At 47.3% G+C, this 20,553-nt stretch overlaps 1 protein-coding gene and 1 non-coding gene across 3 annotated transcripts; one reads left to right on the top strand and one right to left on the bottom strand.

Moving 5' to 3' along the window:
* Nucleotides 1-620: 620 nt before the first annotated feature.
* Nucleotides 621-16,745, bottom strand: LOC137450517 (solute carrier family 2, facilitated glucose transporter member 11-like). Of its 2 annotated transcripts, none has more exons than XM_068157131.1 (12): nt 16,555-16,745; nt 15,627-15,725; nt 13,955-14,115; nt 12,466-12,590; nt 11,191-11,320; nt 9,805-9,953; nt 9,294-9,481; nt 8,210-8,320; nt 7,525-7,626; nt 3,069-3,144; nt 1,291-1,418; nt 621-891 (listed from the first exon to the last, which is right to left on the bottom strand). In XM_068157131.1, the coding sequence occupies exons 1-12, from the start codon at nt 16,576-16,578 to the stop codon at nt 637-639; spliced, it is 1,548 nt and encodes a 515-aa protein (XP_068013232.1). In that variant the 5' UTR covers nt 16,579-16,745; the 3' UTR covers nt 621-636. The 2 variants fall into 2 exon arrangements, with proteins under 2 accessions (XP_068013232.1, XP_068013233.1); XM_068157132.1 differs by having other exon boundaries at nt 675-973; nt 16,555-16,742.
* Nucleotides 16,746-19,283: 2,538 nt separating this feature from the next.
* On the top strand, nt 19,284-19,355 carry TRNAA-CGC (transfer RNA alanine (anticodon CGC)). Its single transcript has one exon. It is a non-coding gene; the product is annotated as a tRNA-Ala (tRNA).
* The last annotated feature ends 1,198 nt before the right edge of the window (nt 19,356-20,553 follow it).

The following is a 20,553-nucleotide window of genomic DNA, read 5'->3' as shown; positions in this document are numbered from 1 at the left end:
TTCCAACCCCCCTGCCATGGGCAGGGACACCCCACACTACATCAGCCTGGCCAGAGCCTCATCCAGCCTGCTCTTAAACACCTCCAGGGACAGGGCCTCGACCACCTCCCTGGACAACCCATTCCAGGGTTTCACCACTCTCATGGGGAAGAACCTCCTCCTCACATCCAGCCTGAATCTCCCCACCTCCAGCTTCATTCCATTCCCCCTAGTCCTGTCACTACCTGAGATCCTGAGAAGTCCTTCCCCAGCCTTCCTGTAGGCCCCCTTCAGATCCTGGAAGGCCACAATTAGGTCACCTCGGAACCTTCTCTGCTCCAGACTGAACAGCCCCAACTCCTTCAGTCTGTCCTCATAGCAGAGGTGTTCCAGCCCTCTGATCATCCTTGTGGCCCTTCTCTGGACACGTTCCAGCACCTCCAGATCCCTCTTGTAATAGGGGCTCCAGAACTGGACACAGTACTCCAGGTGGGGTCTCACCAGGGCTGAGTAGAGGGGGAGGATCACCTCCCTCGACCTGCTAGCCACACTTCTCCTCAGTCTTTCCTCATAGGTCTGCTGCACAGACGTCCTACGGAAGAGCCATTTTCTCTCAGCATGGAAAGCAAGGATGAACATAAAACAGGAGTGCTTGGATTAATGACAAGCCAGCTGTGGATTACTTTTCAGATCACATTTTATTGAGGAAAGTCCCTGTGAAGATTTAGCTTTCGGTTCCATCTTGAGACAGGGCTCTCTGGCAGTGGCAGTTGCCTGTGGTGGCCTGTCAGAGCTTGGTGCAGAAAGTCTTCTCTTCAGCAGCGTTCTCCTCCACAGCCTGACGACGTTGCTTCTTAAACCGGCAGGTTTTGAACTCCTCTGTGATTTCAAAGGTTGATTTTCCTTTTGTTTCTGGGAGGAACAGATAGATGAGAATCGCTGAAACTACCAGCACAGCAATGAAGATGAGGAAGCAAAAAGGACCCAGAAGCATCTGGAGACAAAAACAGAATGAGGTGAGTGGTTTCCCTGAACGTTTGCACCTACAGATTCCTGTGGGTTGGGGATTTATTCCTGGGAAATAAGGAGCGAGCTGATTTCAGTGAAAGGGAGATTGATTCATCTTTTCACACTGTTTCTGAGGCCTGGGGAACTGTTTGACATAAATGGCCTCCTTATACCAGTATCAATAAGGGAACCACAGCTTTGATAACCTGCGAGGCATTTCATCCTACTCCCTGTCCAGACCAGCACAGAAAACCAGTTTAAACTGGTAGAGGGCAAAGGGAAGATTCAAATCAAATTACATACAACAGCAAAGGGGAAAAGCATCCCAGTGAAAGCGAGGCCCAGCCAGATGATGATTCCACAAAGGACAAAAGCAGAGGACTTTGTCGTGAGGGTGAAGACTTCGGTCATAACAGATGCGACAGCTCCAGCTGAGTTTAAAAACAAACAAACAAAGAGAAACCAAACCATAAAAAAGCAACAGAGACTCTGTTGTAGGTAACCATTTTCCTCCTACTCACTAAATGTATGTCACTGGTCAAACGTAGCCAAATGTGGCAGTGCAGCCCTCTCTATCTGAACCCCCCTACAGACTTCTCTGATGGTCCCTGGGGAGAGATGAACACCTTGAAGTGCAGTTTCTCTCCACCTAAGGTGTATAACATAAAGAGCTGAATGGCCCATTTCTCTCCATTGCCCATAGCAGACCCCTGGCTTCTGCTGCCATAGGGATTCTGTTAGGTTTTCAAGACATTCATGGGCCTCATATACAGCCCTTAGAACAAGAAAGGCTGCCATCTGAGTTTGGAGACTTCAATAAGTACAAGCAGGAGTTAGTCAGGGAGCTTTCAGAGTAAATATTGGTCTTCAGTGAGTGAAGTCTTAGCAGAGAGCTGTAAATTTGGTTCTGGTGTTACATAGATGTAGGTGGTTCAGGTGACATTAAGAGAGGATGGGAAAGGACAGAGCAATGCTAAGAGACAGACTGTATGCCAGAGTAGGGTTTTACAGGTGAGCTGAGAAAACCTTGGTGGCTTAGAAGAGGCTGCCTATGCCCTTAGGCAAAGGCAGAACCTTTATTAGAATAAACCTTTATTAGAATAAACCAAACCAGGTTGGAAGAGACCTTCAAGATCATCGCATCCAACCCATCAACCAATCCAACCCACCCAAACAGCTAACCCATGGCACCAAGCACCCCATCAAGTCTCCTTCTGAACACCTTCAATGACAGCGACTCCACCACCTCCCCAGGCAGCCCATCCCAATGGGCAATCACTCTCTCTGTATAGAACTTCTTCCTAACAGCCAACCTGAACCTCCCCTGGTGCAGCCTGAGACTGTATCCTCTTGTTCTGGTGCTGGGCTGCCTGGGAGAAGAGACCATCATCAGCCTGTCTACAACCTCCCTTCAGGTAGTTGTAGAGAGTGATAAGGTCACCCCTGTGCCTCCTCTTCTCCAGGCTGAGCAACCCCAGCTCCCTCAGCCTCTCCTCACAGGGCTGTGTTCCAAGCCCCTCACCAACTTTGTTGCTCTTCTCTGGACTCGTTCCAGCAAGTCAACCTCCTTCCTAAACTGAGGGGCCCAGAACTGGACACAGGACTCGAGGTGTGGCCTAACCAGTGCAGTATACAGGGGCAGAATGACCTCCCTGCTCCTGCTGGCCACACTGTTCCTGATGCAGGCCAGGATGCCATTGGCCCTCTTGGCTGCCTGGGCACACTGCAGGCTCATGTTCAGCCTACCATCGACCAGTACCCCCAGGTCCTGTATGCACGAAGCAGCATTCACACCCTCCAGAACAAGTCTCAGTGGACTGATTAATAAGTTTGGGTTTTTTGGCTTGAGCCTGTAATCCAGGGAGAGGAAACAGGATCCTGATTCATCAGTCTGAAGCCTTTCAAGTAATTGGTTAAACAAACTGTTTCTTTCGTCATTGATTCATCACAAATTGAGACTCCCTCCACTTCAGCCCAGACTAAGCTGTTCAAAGATGTACCTAGTTCTGCTCCCCTGTATTCATGCCCTGTGCTTATCCATGTTGCCCAGAGTTTCCTGTTGCTTTTGTTGTTATACTCACACGGTCCCATTCCATAGGCGATGATGAATAAAAAGATGAGGGTAACACTGCAGTAAGGCAGCCAGAGGAAACGATCCTGGGCAAAGGGGAAAGGAGGGAGAGAATGAAAATCAATTCCATAGCTGCAGCATGGCTGATCCAAACATGCAGGAGAAGATACACTTAGGACAAAGCTCGTGGTGCTGAGTTTTGTAATAGATGCTCACTGGAACTACTTAGCTTTGTGTGCTGAATGCAATGGAAGGCTAAAGGTGTCTGCACCTATCTGCAGAGGTGAGCTGAACTGCACCCTGGTCTGCAAAACAAGTAAATCACAGAATCCTAGACTGGCTCAGGCTGGAAGGGACCTCGGAGCTCATCTATTCCAACCTCTCTGCCATGCACAGGGACACTTCTCAACTAGGCTTGGGTGCTCAAGGCCTCATCCAACCTGGCTTTGAATACCTCCAGGAAGGAGGCAGCCACAGCTTCCCCAGGCAGCCTGTGCCAGAGTCTCACTAACCTTGCTCCTTGCTCTGAAGAACTTCTTCCTCAGCTCCAGTCTAACCCTCCTCTGCCTCAGCTTCAAACCCTTCCCCCTTGTCCTGTCTCCAGACACCCTCAGGAAAAGTCCTTCTGCAGCTTTCCTACAGGGTCCATTCAGATACTGGAAGGCAGCTGTAAGGTCCCCTGAGCTGATCACAGCTTGGGGGAAATTGTTACTGGTTCAACCTCATTTTCTGAGTGAATTAGACAACTTCAGACAAATGTGAACCAGAAGATATCTGTGAACCAGGAAGAAGCAAAAGCTTGTGGGCTGACAACATTACCACTACTTAAGCCTTGACACTGGGTTCCTCACTACTTTCCACCACCCCACATGGAAGTAGCTGGAGAGCTGCACTATTCAGCTGGATCACTTTCATTAAGGGAGAAGACTGATGGTTGTTGGGAGGATCAGCACACACTGCTTCAGCTGCAGGAGGCATGGGATAGCACGTGGGAAAGGTGACAGCAATGATGCTGGTGTGAAGATTTAAAAGACAGCAGAACAAGGCACAGAGGAGGTTTGGAGACGTCAGGCAGAGAGCTGGAGGAAAGCTGAGCCAGGTTTTGGCAGTTTTTGGCTATGCCTTTAAAACTGAGCTGCAGATTTCAAGCAGAAAAGTAGAAAAATATAAATAACTCACTATTGGGTGTAAAAAGGAAAAGAAAAGATTATTCTAAACCAATTCATTGGATGGAAGCCTGGGGTATAGAAGCAGTTGTTCCATAACATCTTTCACATTTTACTTCCATTTCCCATTCCTTTTCTTTTCTCCTGTGGTCTCAGCTGTTCTGCTTTACCTGGGGAGATAATAACCACTTCTGGCTGGCCTTGAGAAAAGATAAGAACACTAACACTGCTCTATTCCTGTGTTTATTTAATAGAGTAATAGAATAAACCAGACCAGGTTGGAAGAGACCTTCAAGATCATCATGTCCAACCCTTCAACCAATCCAACCAACCTAAACAACTAACCCATGGCACCAAGCACCCATCAAGTCTCCTCCTGAAAATCTCCAGTGATGGCGACTCCACCACCTCCCTGAGCAGCCCATTCCAATGGGCAATCACTCTCTCTGTATAGAACTTCTTCCTAACATCCAACCTGAACCTCCCCTGGTGCAGCCTGAGACTGTGTCCTCTTGTTCTGGTACTGGCTGCCTGGGAGAAGAGACCAACATCCACCTGTCTACAACCTCCCTTCAGGTAGTTGTAGACAGCAATAAGGTCACCCCTGAGTCTCCTCTTCTCCAGGCTAAGCAGCCCCAGCTCCCTCAGCCTCTCCTCACAGGGCTGTGTTCCAAACCCCTCACCAACGTCGTTGCCCTTCTCTGGACTTGTTCCAGCAAGTCAACCTCCTTCCTAAACTGAGGGGCCCAGAACTGGACACAGGACTCGAGGTGTGGCCTAACCAGTGCAGTGTACAGGGGCAGAATGACCTCCCTGCTCCTGCTGGCCACACTGTTCCTGATGCAGGCCAGGATGCCATTGGCCCTCTTGGCTGCCTGGGCACACTGCAGGCTCATGTTCAGCCTACCATCAACCAGCACCCCCAGGTCCCTCTCTGCCTGGCTGCTCTCAGCCACTCTGACCCCAGCCTGTAGCTCTGCATGGGGTTGTTGTGGCCAATGTGCAGAACCTGGCACTTGGATGTGTTCAATCTCATGCCCTTGGACTCTGCCCATCTGCCCAGCCTGTCGAGGTCTCTCTGCAGAGCCTCTCTACCCTCCAGCAGATCAACTCCTGCCCCCAGCTTGGTGTCATCTGCAAATTTACTGATGATGGACTCAATGCCCTCATCCAGATCATCAATAAAGATGTTAAAGAGCATGGGGCCCAGCACTGATCCTTGGGGCACGCCACTAGTGCCTGTCTGCCAGCTGGATGTGGCACCATTCACCACTACTCTCTGGGCTCGGCCCTCCAGCCTGTTCCCAACCCAACACAGTGTGCTCCTGTCCAAGCCAGGAGCTGACAGCTTGGCCAGGAGTTTGCTATGGTGGACGGTGTCAAAGGCCTTGCTGAGGTCCAGGTAGACCACATCCACAGGCCTCCCCACATCCACATCCACATCCACATCCACATCCACATCTCTTTGGTGCAAAGGGAAAGGGGAGGCGGGGGGAGCAGAGCAGCTTCCCTGGTCTCTGGGAGAACCAGAGGGGTGCCAGGGGAGTCTCTGTGTTTTTTTTTTTTCTCATTGTAAATATCTGTATAATATTGTAACTCCTGTATATTTTGTACATATTCATTGCATTCCATTGTAGAGTGTATTTTTTGCTTGTAAATACAGCTTCCATTTGCTTCCAACTGAATTAGTCATGCTAAGTTAATGTCATGGGAAACAGGCCAGTGGTTTACAAAAACTTTTTCCATGACTGACTGAAAGCCTGATTAAAAAAAAAGATGAGCTACAAGGCAGGACAAAGAAAGCCTTGTAGAGAGGCTGAGTTTATACTCAGAAAATATTCTGACCTGCTATTTTGGGCATGAAAGTTAAGGCTTGGCTATCTGCTATCCTGCAGAGTGAGAATAGAATAGAATAGAATAGAATAGAATAGAATAGAATGGAATGGAATGGAATGGAATGGAATGGAATGGAATGGAATAGACTAGAATAGAATAGAATAGAATAGAATAGAATAGAATAGAATAGAATAGAATAGAATAGAATAGAATAGAATAGAATAGAATAGAATAGAATAGAATAGAAGGAGACCAGGTTGGAAGAGACCTTCAAGATCATCACGTCAATCACCCAACACCATCTAATCATCTAAACCATGGCACCAAGCATCCCATCTAGTCTCTTCCTAAGCACCTCCAGTGATGGTGACTCCACCACCTCCCTGGGCAGTACATTCCAATGGCCAATCTCTTTCTGGGAAGAACTTCTTCCCAACATCCAGTCTAAATCTCCCCTGGCACAGCTTGAGACTGTGTCCTCTTGTTCTGGTGTTGGTTGCCTGGGAGAAGAGACCAACCCCCACCTGGCTACAACCTCCCTTCAGGTAGTTGTAGACAGCAATAAGGTCTCCCCTAAGCCTCCTCTTCTCCAGGCTAAGCAACCCCAGCTCCCTCAACCTCTCCTCACAGGGCTGTGCTCCAAACCCCTCCCCAACTTTGTTGCCCTTCTCTGGACACCTTCCAGCATCTCAACGTCTTTCCTAAACTGAGGAACTGGACACAGTACTCAAGGTGTGGCCTAACCAGTGCTGAGTACAGGGGCACAATGACTTCCCTGCTCCTGCTGGCCACACTGTTCCTGATCCAGGCCAGGATGCCATTGGCCTTCTTGGCCACCTGGGCACACTGCTGGCTCATGTTCCGCTGATATCAACCAGTACCCCCAGGTCCCTTTCTGCCTGGCTGCTCTCAGCCACTCTGACCCCAGCCTGTAGCACTGCATGGGGTTGCTGTGGCCAATGTGTAGAACCTGGCGCTTAGATGCCACTTGGGCTCTGTCCCTCTGTCTAGCCTGTCAAAGTCCCTCTGCAGAGATCTCTGTAACTTGGTGTCATCTGCAAATTTACTGATGATGGACTCAATGCCCTCATCCAGATCATCAGTAAAGATATTGAACAGGATGGGGCCCAGCACTGATCCCTGGGGGACACCACTAGGGACTGGCTGCCAGCTGGCAGGGGCACCATTCACCACCACTCTCTGGGCTCAGCCTCCAGCCAGTTCCTAACCCAGCTCAGAGTGCTGCTGTCCAAGCCAGGGGCTGACAGCTTGGCCAGGAGTTTGCTATGGGGGACAGTGTCAAAGGTCTTTCTGAAGTCCAGGCAGACTACATCCACAGCCTGCCCCACATCCACCAGGCAGTCACCTGGTCATAGAAGGAGATCAGGTTAGTGAGGCAGGACCTGCCCTTCCTAAATCCATGCTGGCTGGGCTTCATCCCTTGTTCATCCTGTAAGTGCTTACGCTCAGTAGAAGGCTTGTCTCAAGCAGCACCAGGGTCAGGGCCATCAGTGAATAACCACCCCACAGGAGAATCCGGCGTCCAAAACGGTCAATAATGGAGCTCTAAGAGTGAAAAAGAAGCATGGAAAATCCAGCTGTCAGCCTTCCAGCAAATGAAGCATCCTTCTTGAGCTCTTTTTCCCTTTAGAAAACTCCAATCTGATTGGTAGCAAGTTTATTATGTATTGATTTCCTTCCAGCCTCTCTAATGCCCAGCATTGCAGCTACTGCTTCTTAAACACTTTAATCAATGCAAATATGCTCCAATTCCTTTCAAATATAACACAAGCACATGGCAATAAATACACTTCTTTATGTTTGAATGCCATTTAATTCTACCTGTATGAACAAGAGAGGGATTTGCTATCATAAAGTATGGAAAATGAAGATGGGAAGAAAGACATCAAAGCTGGGACAAAATTTGGAGTGGATGGCTAGCAACCCACTTTACAGATTTGTGCAGTGCCACAAACCAATTCTTCAGTTCCTAAGGAGAAGATTCATTTTCCTGAAGGAAGGTTAGCTGGTAACAACCCACTGTACAGATGTATACAGTACCACAAAAACATCTTCAGTGCATAAGGGGAAGGTCAGACTCAACTCACAAGTACATTAACTCCTCAAGCCCCGCAAAGGTCTGACTTACACAGAAGACGACAGAGATGAGCTCAGAGACTGCAACTCCCAGAGATACATATGGGATTATGCTTTCCTGCAGATTGGCTGTCTGAAAGATTTCTGAGGTGTAAAAGGTGATCTGGGAAACAAGAAACATTTTCAGAAGGAAGCATAGCCGGCAGATGCGGCACGGACTTCACACTTAGCTTGGTCGTCGCTGCAAAAGCAGCAGGCGTCACTGGGGCTTAACAGAGGTGACAAATCTGCTTGAGAGGTGAGAAATCAAAAGGTTAATGGAGATAAAGAAAGGATTTGAAAAAGGGGGGGGGGGGGGAAGCAGCAGCTGAAAGGATCATACTGCCTGTAAGGCATGGGAAAAGATGTTTTGGCAAAGAGGGAAGGGAACCAGTTAGGGAGTGAAGAAAATGAAAAGCAGGCCTGAGTCATCTGCCTCTCTGCAAAGTCTCTGATGGACTGGGCACCAGTTCCCCATCAGCAGAGCACAGAAATGCCTCCTCTGCCCACCTTGCTGACAACTGTCATGAACAAGCTGCAGAAGAGTGCACAGGCTTAAGAAAGAATGGAGAGAGACCTGCTGGCAGGTAATCAAAATGATATCCAGGGAAGTGGTGATTAGCTTGGGCTGTAGAGGGCTCAGCCACCTTTATGTGTAAACAACTGAAAAGTAATCACTTAATGGATAAGTCTCCTTTATCAAAAGGAATGAAAACTGTGTGGTTATAGCTAGCATCTGCTGCTGCAGAAGTCAAAAGAAGTGGAGCTGGCAGTCTAGATAAGTGGATCTCCAAGTTGTAGCAAGCCTTAGGGCCTTCATGATCCTTCCTCCTACAGAGCCTTTGTGAATACCACCAGGGAAATGAACACAACAGTGCTCCTGCAGGGACTCAGGCTGAGTTGCTCTCTTGAGCTCCCACATGGCAAGCTCCATTAAAAGTATGGAGCAGTACTGGTAATGATACCACAGATCTTCACAGGCAGTGGGCTCTGTGTGAGGAGGAGTAATGCAGATCCAGAGGAAAGTAACAAGTTGGAATTGTGGTGCTTTGGTTACTTAACAGTAGATGTAAGCATGGAAACAGGATGTACTCAACTGCACTCAGGCCACAGAGCTGCAGGCTTAGCAAAAGGAGAAGCACGGTGATCAGCTGTGGATACACTGATGGTTCCCTCAGCACCTCTAGGACATTCATGATTTTAGTGCCTTTTTTTGCAGCCTTTTCCTTCATCAAGTCATCAAATTCTGCATGATAATTCGCTTCTCCCCAGAGCTGCTTCATGGCTACAGAAGAGACAGAACAAAGTGTACTCCTCCATCATCTGATCCGTGCAGACCTCTGTGTCTTTCAACTTCTCATGGCATTAAACAGTTGCAGTTCAGGCCATGCTTTGATTCACCAGCTACTGAGCAAAGAACTGGAAACATGCTGAGACTTGCCTAGAAAATGGTTTTCAGTATTTCAATCTCAAATACTTCTGATGGCTCTGCTTAGTCTGCTCTAATCGTGGAATTATCAGGAAATCTGTAGCTGGCTAATAGATTCCCTCCATCAGCTTCACTTTCCCAAGAGCTTACCAAATTAAGGATTTAAAGGTTTGTTTTACCTCTCAAGCAACCATCCTTGTCTCCTTTTTGCAGCAAGAGATAAGGAGGGGACTCAGGGAAGAATGGCAACAAGAGCAGTTGGATCAGTGCCATCACCCCAGGGAAGGACAGCAGCAGGTTCCACATGTCTTCACTTCCTAAGAGATCCCTATGGAGGCACGTTAGAGAGTGTTCATAATCCAGCACAAGTACAATTCACAACTGCTTTGGTGGTTTCTAGATCCTAGACTAGCTGAAGAGACACAATACACATACAGGCCTTGAAAAGATCCATTCAAGAAGAGATCAATTAAAACAGAATATGTTTAGAATAGAATATGTTTAGAATAGAATATGTTTAGAATAGAATAGAGAAGAATAGAATAGAATAGAATAGGTTTAGAATAGAATATGTATAGAATAGAACAGAACAGAACAGAACAGAACAGAACAGAACAGAACAGAACAGAACAGAATAGAATAGAATAGAATAGAATAGAATAGAATAGAATAGACCAGGTTGGAAGAGACCTTCAAGATCATCGAATCCAACCCATCATCCAACACCATCCAATTAACTAAACCATGGCACCAAGCACCCCATCAAGTCTCCTCCTAAGCACCTCCAATGATGGCGACTCTACCACCTCCCTCCCTCTAATGGCCAATCACTCTCTCTATGAAGAATTTCATCCTAACATCCAGTCTAAACCTCCCCTGGCACAGCTTGAAACTGTGTCCTCTTGTTCTGGTGCAGGCTGCCTGGGAGAAGAGACCAACCCCCACGTGGCTACAATCTCCTTTCAGGTAGTTGTAGACAGCAATAAAGTCTCCCCTGAGCCTCCTCTTCTCCGGGCTAAGCAACCCCAGCTCCCTCAGCCTCTCCTCACAGGGCTGTGCTCCAAAGCCCTTCTCTGGATACATTCCAGCAACTCAACATCTTCCCTATACTGAAGGGCCCAGAACTGGACACAGTACTCAAGGTGTGGCCTAACCAGTGCAGTGTACAGTGTACAGGGTTTAGGCTAGGGAAAGGCAAATAGACCAATGCTTTATTTCTGCTGCAAGGTTGATGTGATTTGAGTATTTTCTAAAGATCACCAGAGCCTGAGTATTCCCACAGCAGGCTATCAGGAAATCAGCAGAGATTTCAGAGCTCAGAAGTTTACTAAGAGCATTTATGTTTAATCTTTAGCTTCAGTAGAGAGACCACACCTACAGAGATGGATTCAGCCTTTCTCAAGAGAAGGGCCTTTGTCTCCCCATGGCATGGAAACCTTAGTGACTGCTGTGGGGTACATGCATCCTTTTAGTGTATGCCTGTTTCTAGGACTGGGAGAACAACTTTCCTGCTGTGCAGAAGACAAATACATAGCAAATAGCATGAGAAGGAGTAGCACAAATACCGTAGCCCAAGAACTCTTGCTACAGCTTTTCCTAGTGCAAGAAACACAGAGCAGGTCACGTTTACAAATCCACGCAGCTTCTTAGGTGAGATCTCTCCAGCATACTGCATGTGGGCATTCATATTAATTCCTAAGGTGAAGAAGAGAGCTAAAGCTATAGAAACCAAGAGACAGAGGCTCTTTGCATTTTGCCTTCAGCTTAAGGGTAGCTCTTGCCTCTCTATGTATCTTCCACAGTAATAGGCTGAAAATGTACCTTTTCCTTTAAAAAAGTTCCTTTTCCTTTAAAAAATGACTGTTTTCCTTTAAAAAGGACCTTTTTCCTTTAAAAAAAGGGACCCTTTCCTTTAAAAAACTATGTTTTCTCTTAAAAAAGGGACCTTTTCCTTTAAAAAAACTGTTTTCTCTTAAAAAAAGGGGCCTTTTCCTTTAAAAAACTATGTTTTCCCTTAAAAAAGAGACCTTTTCCTTTAGAAAAACTATGTTTTCTCTTAAAAAAGGGACCTTTTCCTTAAAAAAACTATGTTTTCCCTTTAAAAAGGGACCTTTTCCTTTCAAAAACTATGTTTTCCCTTAAAAAAGGGACTTTTTCCTTTAAATAAACTATGTTTTCTCTGAAAAGAGATACCTTTTCCTTTAGAAAAACTATGTTTTCTCTTAAAAAAGGGACCTTTTCCTTTAAAAAAACCCTGTTTTCTCTTAAAAAAGGAACCTTTCCCTTTAAAAAAAACTGTTTTCTCTTAAAAAAAGGACATTTTCCTTTAAAAAAACTGTTTTCTCTTAAAAAAGGGGCCTTTTCCTTTAAAAAAACTATGTTTTCCCTTTAAAAAGGGACCTTTTCGTTCAAATAAACTATGTTTTCCCTTAAAAAAGGACTTTTTCCTTTAAAAAACCTATGTTTTCTCTTAAAAAGGGGACCTTTTCCTTTAAAAAACTATGTTTTCTCTTAAAAAAGGGACCTTTTCCTTTTAAAAAGTGCCTTTTACATTTAAAAAATAAAGTACCTTTTCCCTTTAAAAAGTACCTTTTAGCTTTAAAAAGGTACATTCTCCTTTTAAAGAGTGTCTTTTCCTCTGAGCAGGATGTTTAGCTAACCCACGAGATGCCTCTCTCCACAAAAGCTCTAGAAGGCAAAGCACAGCTCGTCTTACCTTGTCTCAACCCGGTCCTTGTTCCACTGGGGCTGCTGTGCGTGGCCGGGTACGCCCAGCAGGAGGATTTCTGTATCCCCCCCAGAGAAGTCACACTAACACGGAGAATTGGGGGGAGTCCTACCAGCACTGAAGCCCTCGAGGAAGCGCCCGATCAGGATCATCTCGAAGGACCTGGCTCTCCTGCTGAAGCCAACGTGCAGCGTGGCTGTGATCAGGACAACGTCATCGAACAGCAGACATTTCTTCCTGCAACAGCCAGCAGCACAGGACTATCATCCACGCTTTGGTTTTTCATCTTTAATTAACCCTGCCTCTTCTCCTCTGGATTTTGCAGACCAAGCCATGGCCGTGATTAAATGTATATCCACTGTTTATAGGACAAACGTGTCTGATTCTTAAAAGGCGTGATAGAAGTGGGAAGGGAGAAATTAATATTCCTCTTTTCCGTGCTGACACTATGTGAGCCGCCAGGAGGCGGAAGGAAACTCCTGCAGGATAAATACTGGCAAGGAATGGTCTTTTCGGCTTTTATCCTGTGGGTGAGGCTCCCTGCAGGTGTCCCCGGAACAAGGCAGATCCAGCTTCAGAGGGCTTTCTTCACTGCACACCTCAAGCTAGACATTTCTGGTGGTCTTTATGGCTACCTTCAAAGAGAAGGTTCTGAATGTGGCCTGAAGGATCTGCTTGGTTTTGCTGAGACTCTGAATATCCTTACAGAGGCAGTGGGCCTGCACAATTGTTTATTTTTTTTTAAGGCTGAAATCACAGTATCACAGTATCACCAAGGTTGGAAGAGACCTCAAAGATCACCAAGTCCAACCTGTCACCACAGACCTCAGGACTAAACCATGGCACCAAGTGCCACGTCCAATCCCCTCTTGAACACCTCCAGGGATGGGGACTCCACCACCTCCCTGGGCAGCACATTCCAATGGCCAACAACTCTCTCTGTGAGGAGCTTTCTCTTCACCGCCAGCCTAAACCTCCCCTGGCACAGCTTGAGACTGTGTCCTCTTGTTCTGGTGCTGGTTGCTAGAGAGACCAGCCCCTTCCTGGCTACAGCTTCCTTTCAGGTAGTTGTAGAGAGCAATGAGGTCTCCCCTGAGCCTCCTCTTGTCCAGGCTAAGCAACCCCAGCTCCCTCAGCCTCTCCTCACAGGGCTGTGCTCAAGGCCTCTCCCCAGCCTCGTTGCCCTCTGGACACCTTCAAGTGTCTCAATGTCCTTCCTAAACTTTGGGGCCCAGAACTCAATTAATAATGAAAAATATTTTGCCTACAGGACCCCGACCCCTTCTTCACCACTGCTGGGTTGTTGGGCTCCCTAGGGCAGTACTGACAAGGAATTTTCAGAGGTTTGTTTCTTAGTCAGTTTTCAACAAAAATAAAGGAATTGTGTAGCACCTGAAGGAATTGTACAGCACCAAAACCCCTGGCAAGGGGCATCAGAAAGAGCTGCATATTCTCCTTCCTCCAGTGTACATGGGGCACTTACACATGCTGGGGAAATTCTGTCCCAGAAAGGGGAGCAGGAGAATTCTGGTATCCATTGTGTTGGGTGAACAGTACTTCATTGCTGCCCTGATTAGGAAGCTGTTGGGAAAGACACTTACTTGCCATATTTTGCAGTCAGGTACCCACTACACAGACAGCCCACCATGCCTCCTACACAGAACACAGACACCACGAGGGACCACAGTAAGGTCAGCGTCTCCTGGGACAGCACCGAGCCGTAGCGCTCCAGCCACGTTTCATTAATGAACTTCTGAATATGCTGTGACAGGAAGAGAGATTTTTGTCCCACTCAAGCATTAATCACAAAAGTGCTTAAGAATGTTTCCAATTGAAAGGAAGGAAGGAAGGAAGGAAGGAAGGAAGGAAGGAAGGAAGGAAGGAAGGAAGGAAGGAAGGAAGGAAGGAAGGAAGGAAGGAAGGAAGGAAGGAAGGAAGGAAAGAGGGAAAGAAAAAGAAGGAAAGAAAGAAAGAAAGAAAGAAAGAAAGAAAGAAAGAAAGAAAGAAAGAAAGAAAGAAAGAAAGAAAGAAAGAAAGAAAGAAAGAAAGAAAGAAAGAAAGAAAGAAAGAAAGAAAGAAAGAAAGAAAGAAAGAAAGAAAGAAAGAAAGAAAGAAAGAGAGAGAAAAGAAAAGAAAGAAAGATAAGAATCATCTTAATATTAGTTAGTAAAAGCATGGCTAGGGGACACCTGTTTGCACACTACGGTCGATACTTCCTCTCATACAGCCTCAAAGTGTAAGAGAAGCTTTCAAAGGTGCATCATGCTCTTGAGGCTATTGAAGCCTGTCTCTTCTACACCAAAATATTGGGATCTGGATGCATTCCTGTGTGACCTATAGGTGATCCTGCTCTGGCAGGGGGGTTGGACTAGGTGACCACTGGAGGTCCCTTCCAACCCCTAACATTCTGTGATTCTGTGATTCTGTGGTTCTGGTGAAGTACAAATGTTCCTGGACTTGAGTATCTTCAGAGATGGGGCCTCATGTGGGGGAATACAGGAACAGGTTGGTCAGGGAGGTAGTTGAGACCCATTCTTGGAAATATTTAAGGTCAGGCTAGACAAGGCTCTGAGCAACCTGATCTAGTGGAGGTTGTTCACTGCAGGGAGGTTTGGACTGGATGGCCATTGGAGGTCCCTTCCAACCCAAGCCAGTCTGCAGTTCTGTTCCTGCTGCAGGTAGTGGGTAAAAAGAGAGAAGGGCTGAGCTGAAGGGCAAGACTTGGTTAGTTTTTAGACCTTTTCTGAGGGGTAGGTTACAGGATGAAGGTACCACTCCCTTTTCAGTGGTGCCCAGTTAAAGGACAAGGAACAATGGCCACAAGCTAGGACACAGGAGGTTTCACCTCAACACAAGGAGACACATCTTTACTGTGAGGGTGACAGAGCCCTGGGACAGGCTGCTCAGAGGAGTTGTGGAGTCTCCTCCTGAGAAGACTTTCAAAGCCTGCCTATGTGACCTGCTCTAGGTGATGCTGCATTGGCAGAGGGGTTTGACTTGGTCTCTGGAGGTCCCTTCCAAGCCCTAACATTCTGTGGCTCCTATATATTGTTTCCACACAGTTTGGTGGGAACTCATCTTTGGAGCACAGCTCCTGACAATCATCCAAACCCTTTTTGTCCCTTTGGCAGTGAACAGTGTGGCACTGGAAAGAGCAGGGAATGAGCTTAGATAACAACACCTAGGAGATTTTTTTATAGAGAATCTTCAAAGTGTGAAGCCTAGTCCCAGGAAGAGGAGCTACAGAAGTGATTTTCTGAAGGCTCTGCTTACCGGGGAAGCATAATTTATCACAGACATCTGAAAACCAATCAGATGAGTTCCACCGATGCCTAGCACCACGATCATCAGCAGCAGCTTCCGGTACTGAACCTGCCAAAGATGATGAAACACCCTCAGTTGCTGACAGCAGCGTGGCTGTCAGGCTGTGAGAGGATCTAGGAGATCTTGTGTCTTCACATTTCTGTCATTAAGAAGCCTTTAAAATGCAAAAAAACAACCCATGTTGAGTTCTTCAATAATCAAGCAAAGTTGCTGGGAAATTGCTAAGACATCGATCTGCACATTCCTCTTTATTAGCAGCTTGAAAAGGTGCCATCTCTAATTCTCTTGTTTCTGCTAGCCACAGAAGTAATAACAACAAAATAATCATAAAAGCCTTCTCCAGGCAGTTTGTGTTTGCTTTTGTATCAGTGAGTAGCCACAGCTTGCTTGAATCTCTTTTTTTCCTTCAACTTTGCCTCCCTGGAGATATTGTTGTTCAGTTTCCAGAGATTAACCACATCTGCCCACTTACAGACCCTGCTTGAATGACTTCTACTCAAATGCTGTATTTCCATGGGGTGTGTGGGATTTCAGAGCACTGTTCACCAGCAGTCCTATTTCCAGGCACAATTGAGTGCCCTGGAGAGTGCAGGGCAGTAGATGGCAGGGGAGGTTCTGTTCTGTCTTTTTCATTGCTAGTATTTTCTCTCTCCCTCAAAATGCCAATTCTTTCTTTCCTGGTTTCCCAGGTCCTCTTTTAAACCACTCAGTCTTTTGTATTTCTCTCAGGAGATGCCTTGTGGTCAGTCTTATTGCTGCTGCAGCAGCGTTATCCCAACCGTGTGCTCTGCTCTCTTTGCTTCCCTCTGCTGTAATCTGTAATCATCATGCTGACTGTTAATGGCTAGGCTGAGAAGACAAGAGGTTGGCTACTCACCAGGTCTGAGAGGAAACCAGCCATTGCTCCTGCCTGCTCCCAGAGCCCTTGTCAAGTCTGTCAGGTGGGAGGTATGGGTTTTACACTTAGACTATAAGAATTTGGGATTATAGCACAGAAGTTAAACTCTAACTATGTGGCTTTTAGCGAATTGTGTCCTCCTCCAACACTGTCCAGGGGCTCATCTTGCTGGTTTAATTATTCTAAGACCCAGATATGCCAAGCTGATAACAGCATTGGTAAATGTTTAGCCTTCTTGTATTGGGAGAGCTCCCCTTTACTCGCCCTGTTAAACCAGCTGCTGTGTAAGGAGTCAGATGGTGCTGCTGACTTCCTTTCAGGGGAGCAGAGTCTCTCTTCACCTCTCTGAGGAGCAGCTTAGGCAGTGTGTCTCCTCCTCTCCAGCCCACTACAGAGATAAGCGACTTAGTGTTGCAGTTGAATGGTAATGTCTCTCCTTGCCTGTTGTAAGATTGTCAGTCACTTGAAGGGTTCCAAACAGTTTCCCAGTTGCAGGACATGAAGTAGCTGAAGATTGGCATGCAGGGTCCTGCTGGCACCCAGCTCCAGAAGCCTCACTCCTGCCATCTGTAACAATGGAGATGACCTCCTGTGTGCAGAGCAGGATGCTCATTCTGTTCTGGCTTGAGATTTGGTTTTAAGAAATGCTTTTCACCTTGAAAAACCTGGAACTGAAACAGCTAAAGTATTGACTGTTTCCCAAGTGTGCAAGGTCATTCTTGCTTCCTTCAGGCTGCTGGCTGTCACTTGCAACGTTTTGGACCCCCCTGAACACAACATGACTACATCATGGTCATAACGTGCTACGAAGACTGAACTGTCTGTGCTCAGTGCCAAAAAGGGAGGGGAGAAGGTGAGGTTATGGTGCTAAAGGCAACAGAAGCTTTGCTCAGGAGCACAGTGGAAGCTCTGACGTTCCTCTACAGTTTGCTTTCCAAGTTACAGAGACTGACAGCAGCCTCACGCTGCCCTGTGCCCTGCAACACTGGCTGAGCTTGCTGAGTCATGCCTTGACCTTTCTCCTGATGGATGTCCCATTATTACTTTCTTTCCAGTGCTCTCTCTCCAAACCCTCTGCCTGAATATCTTGTTGCACACCAGGACAGTGAAATAATTCCAGTTGAATTCTTTCCACCCATTCCATTTTCACCACCCCTAAAATCTTCAGCACCTTCACATCAGCTGTAGCTGTGTATTTGATTCCTTCCCCTCTTAGCACAGACTTTTCAAAGGTTATCACTTCCTCTTCTAAAACATCCCACAATCTAACTTTGTCTTCAATTAAAGAGGACAACAGGGTGAGTCTTTCCACCTAGGATTTGAACACCAGGAGAAATGTGTTTGTTCCAGAGTAAGCACTTAGCTCACCTAAAACCCTGGCCTTGGAGGGATTTTCAAAGGTGCTGTGCATTGCACTTGTGTGATCCTGGAATTCAAATGGATACACTGCAGAGCCACAAGTCCTTTCTTAACCTCTGTTCCCAATCCATGATATTTTATGGCAGTGTTAATGATTTACCACACTTTCCCTTTTGCAGACAGGGGTTTCTGGTGGGAGGCAAGAAGGGAAGAAGTCGAACACGCTGGGCAAGACCACGCTGTAGAAAGAGACTTATAAGGAGATGAGTTTTTAGTGTCTTTTAAGACTAAAACTGGCCAATGTGATCCCCATCTACAAGAAACTGGCCAATGTGATCCCCATCCACAAGAAGGGTCAGATGGAGAAACCTGGAAACTCCAGGCCAGTCAGCCTGACCTCAGTGCCAGGGAAAATTATGGAGCAGATTATCCTGGCGACAATAACTGCGCACCTGAAGGATGGCCAAGGGCTCAGGCCCAGCCAGCATGGATTTAGGAAGGGCAGGTCCTGCCTCTCCAACCTGATCTCCTTCTATGATCAGGTGACCCGTCTGGTGGATATGGGGAGGCCTGTGGATGTGGTCTACCTGGACTTCAGCAAGGCCTTTGACACCGTCCCCCACAGCAAACTGCTGTCTAAGCTGTCAGCTTGTGGCTTGGACAGCAACACTCTGTGCTGGGTTAGGGACTGGCTGGAGGCTGAGCCCAGAGAGTGGTGGTGAATGGTGCCACATCCACCTGGCGGCCAGGCACCAGTGGTGTCCCCCAGGGATCAGTGCTGGGCCCCATCCTCTTTAATATCTTCATTGATAATCTGGATGAGGGGATTGAGACAGTCACCAGCAAATTTGCAGATGACACCAAGTTGGGAGCAGATGTTAGTCAGTTAGAGGGCAGAAGGGCTCTGCAGAAGGACCTCAACTAACTGAACAGATGGGCAGAGTCCAACAGGATGGCATTCAACAAATCCAAGTGCCAGGTGCTGCACTTTGGCCACAACAACCCCATGCAGAGCTACAGGCTGGGGTTGGAGTGGCTGGAGAGCTCCCAAACAGAGAGGGACCTGGAGGTACTGATTGACAGCTGCCTAAACATGAGCCAGCAGCGTGCCCTGGTGGCCAAGAAGGCCAATGGCATCCTGGCCTGCATTAAGAATAGTGAGGTCAGCAGGAGCAGGGAAGTCATTGTGCTCCTGTACTCTGCACTGCTTAGGCCACACCTTGAGTCCTGTGTCCAGTTCTGGGCCCCTCAGTTTAAGAAGGACATCGAGACACTTGAACGTGTCCAGAGAAGGGCAACAAGGCTGGGGAGAAGCCTTGAGCACAGCCCTGTGAGGAGAGGCTGAGGGAGGGAATGTAGCTCAGTGGTAGAGCACACGCTTCGCATGTGTGAGGTCCCGAGTTCAATCCCCAGCATCTCCAGAGGCTTTCATTTCTGGAAGTGTTCAAGAGAGTATTGGATGTGGCACTTGGTGCCATGGTTTAGTCATGAGGTCTGCTGTGACAGGTTGGACTTGATGATCTTTGAGGTCTCTTCCAGCCTTGGTGATTCTGTGTGATTCTGTGAGAAGGATCTGGGATTGTTTAGCCTGGAGAAGAGGAGGCTCAGGGGAGACCTCATTGCTCTCTACAACTACCTGAAGAGTGGTTGTAGCCAGGAGGGAGTTGGTCTCTTCTCTCAAGCAACCAGCACCAGAACAAGAGGACACAGCCTGAAGCTGCACCAGGGGAAGTTTAGGCTCGAGGTGAGGAGAAAGTTCTTCACTGAGAGAGTCGTTGGCCATTGGAATGTACTGCCCAGGGAGGTGGTGGAGTCCCCATCCCTGGAGGTGTTCAAGAAGGGATTGGGTGTGGCACTTGGTGCCATGGTTTAGTCATGGGGTCTGTGGTGACAGGTTGGACTTGATGATCTTCCAACCTTGGTGATACTGTGTTACTGTGATACTGTAAAAGTTCACAGCTGGCATTGGGTTGGAAGGAAGTCCCCAAGGGCATGTTGTCCAACCCCCTGTAGGCAGCAGGGACACCTCCAGCTAGAGCAGGCTGCACAGGGACACAGCAAGGCTGAGCTTGGATGTCTCCAAGTCAATGGGGCCTCAGCCACCTCCCTGGGCAGCCTGTCCCAGTGTCTCCCCACCCTCACTGTGCAGAACTTCCTCCTGATGTCCAACCTGACTCTGCCCTGCTCCAGTTCCAAACTGTTGCTCCTCATTCTATCACTCCCAAGTCCTTCTGAACAGTCCCCCCCAGCCTTCCTATAGGTCCTCTGAAGATATTGCAATGCAGTTCTAAGATCTCCGTGGAGCCTTCTCTTCTGCAGGCTGAACAGTCAAAATTTCTTCAGTGGGAGCTAGTAAGGTTGAGAAAGACCAGACCAAATAAAGTCTTCTAAAATAATCCAGATCTTACCTAAATACTTCAAATATTTCTTCTTCTTGGTTTTTCCCCTTGCATATTTGACATGGAAAAGGAGTTTATATTGGTTCTGACTGTGGTATTGTGCAACCTATGACTTCCAGCCTTGAAACTATAAACTTTTTTTTGGTAATAGGATTGCCATAGGAATAGGATTGCTGGGAAAGACCACTGCTCTTGGTATTAGCTCTTGGCACTGCTAACA

The sequence above is a fragment of the Melanerpes formicivorus genome, unplaced genomic scaffold, assembly GCF_026170545.1.
Source record: "Melanerpes formicivorus ecotype bairdi unplaced genomic scaffold, bMelFor1.0.p_v2 SCAF_36, whole genome shotgun sequence".
NCBI classification, from domain to species: domain Eukaryota; kingdom Metazoa; phylum Chordata; class Aves; order Piciformes; family Picidae; genus Melanerpes; species Melanerpes formicivorus.
Note: the sequence above shows the minus strand (reverse complement) of the source record. Positions and strands in the feature narration are given on the sequence as shown.

Coding starts and splice junctions, on each gene's coding strand:
- LOC137450517 (XM_068157131.1), bottom strand. CDS start 16,578: ATGGCTGGTTTCCTCTCAGACCTG. Junction 8,321..9,293: donor AGCTCTGTGGCCTGAGTGCA/GTTGAGTACATC, acceptor CTTGTTTCCCAG/ATCACCTTTTACACCTCAGA. Junction 7,627..8,209: donor TCATCTCTGTCGTCTTCTGT/GTAAGTCAGACC, acceptor TTTCACTCTTAG/AGCTCCATTATTGACCGTTT.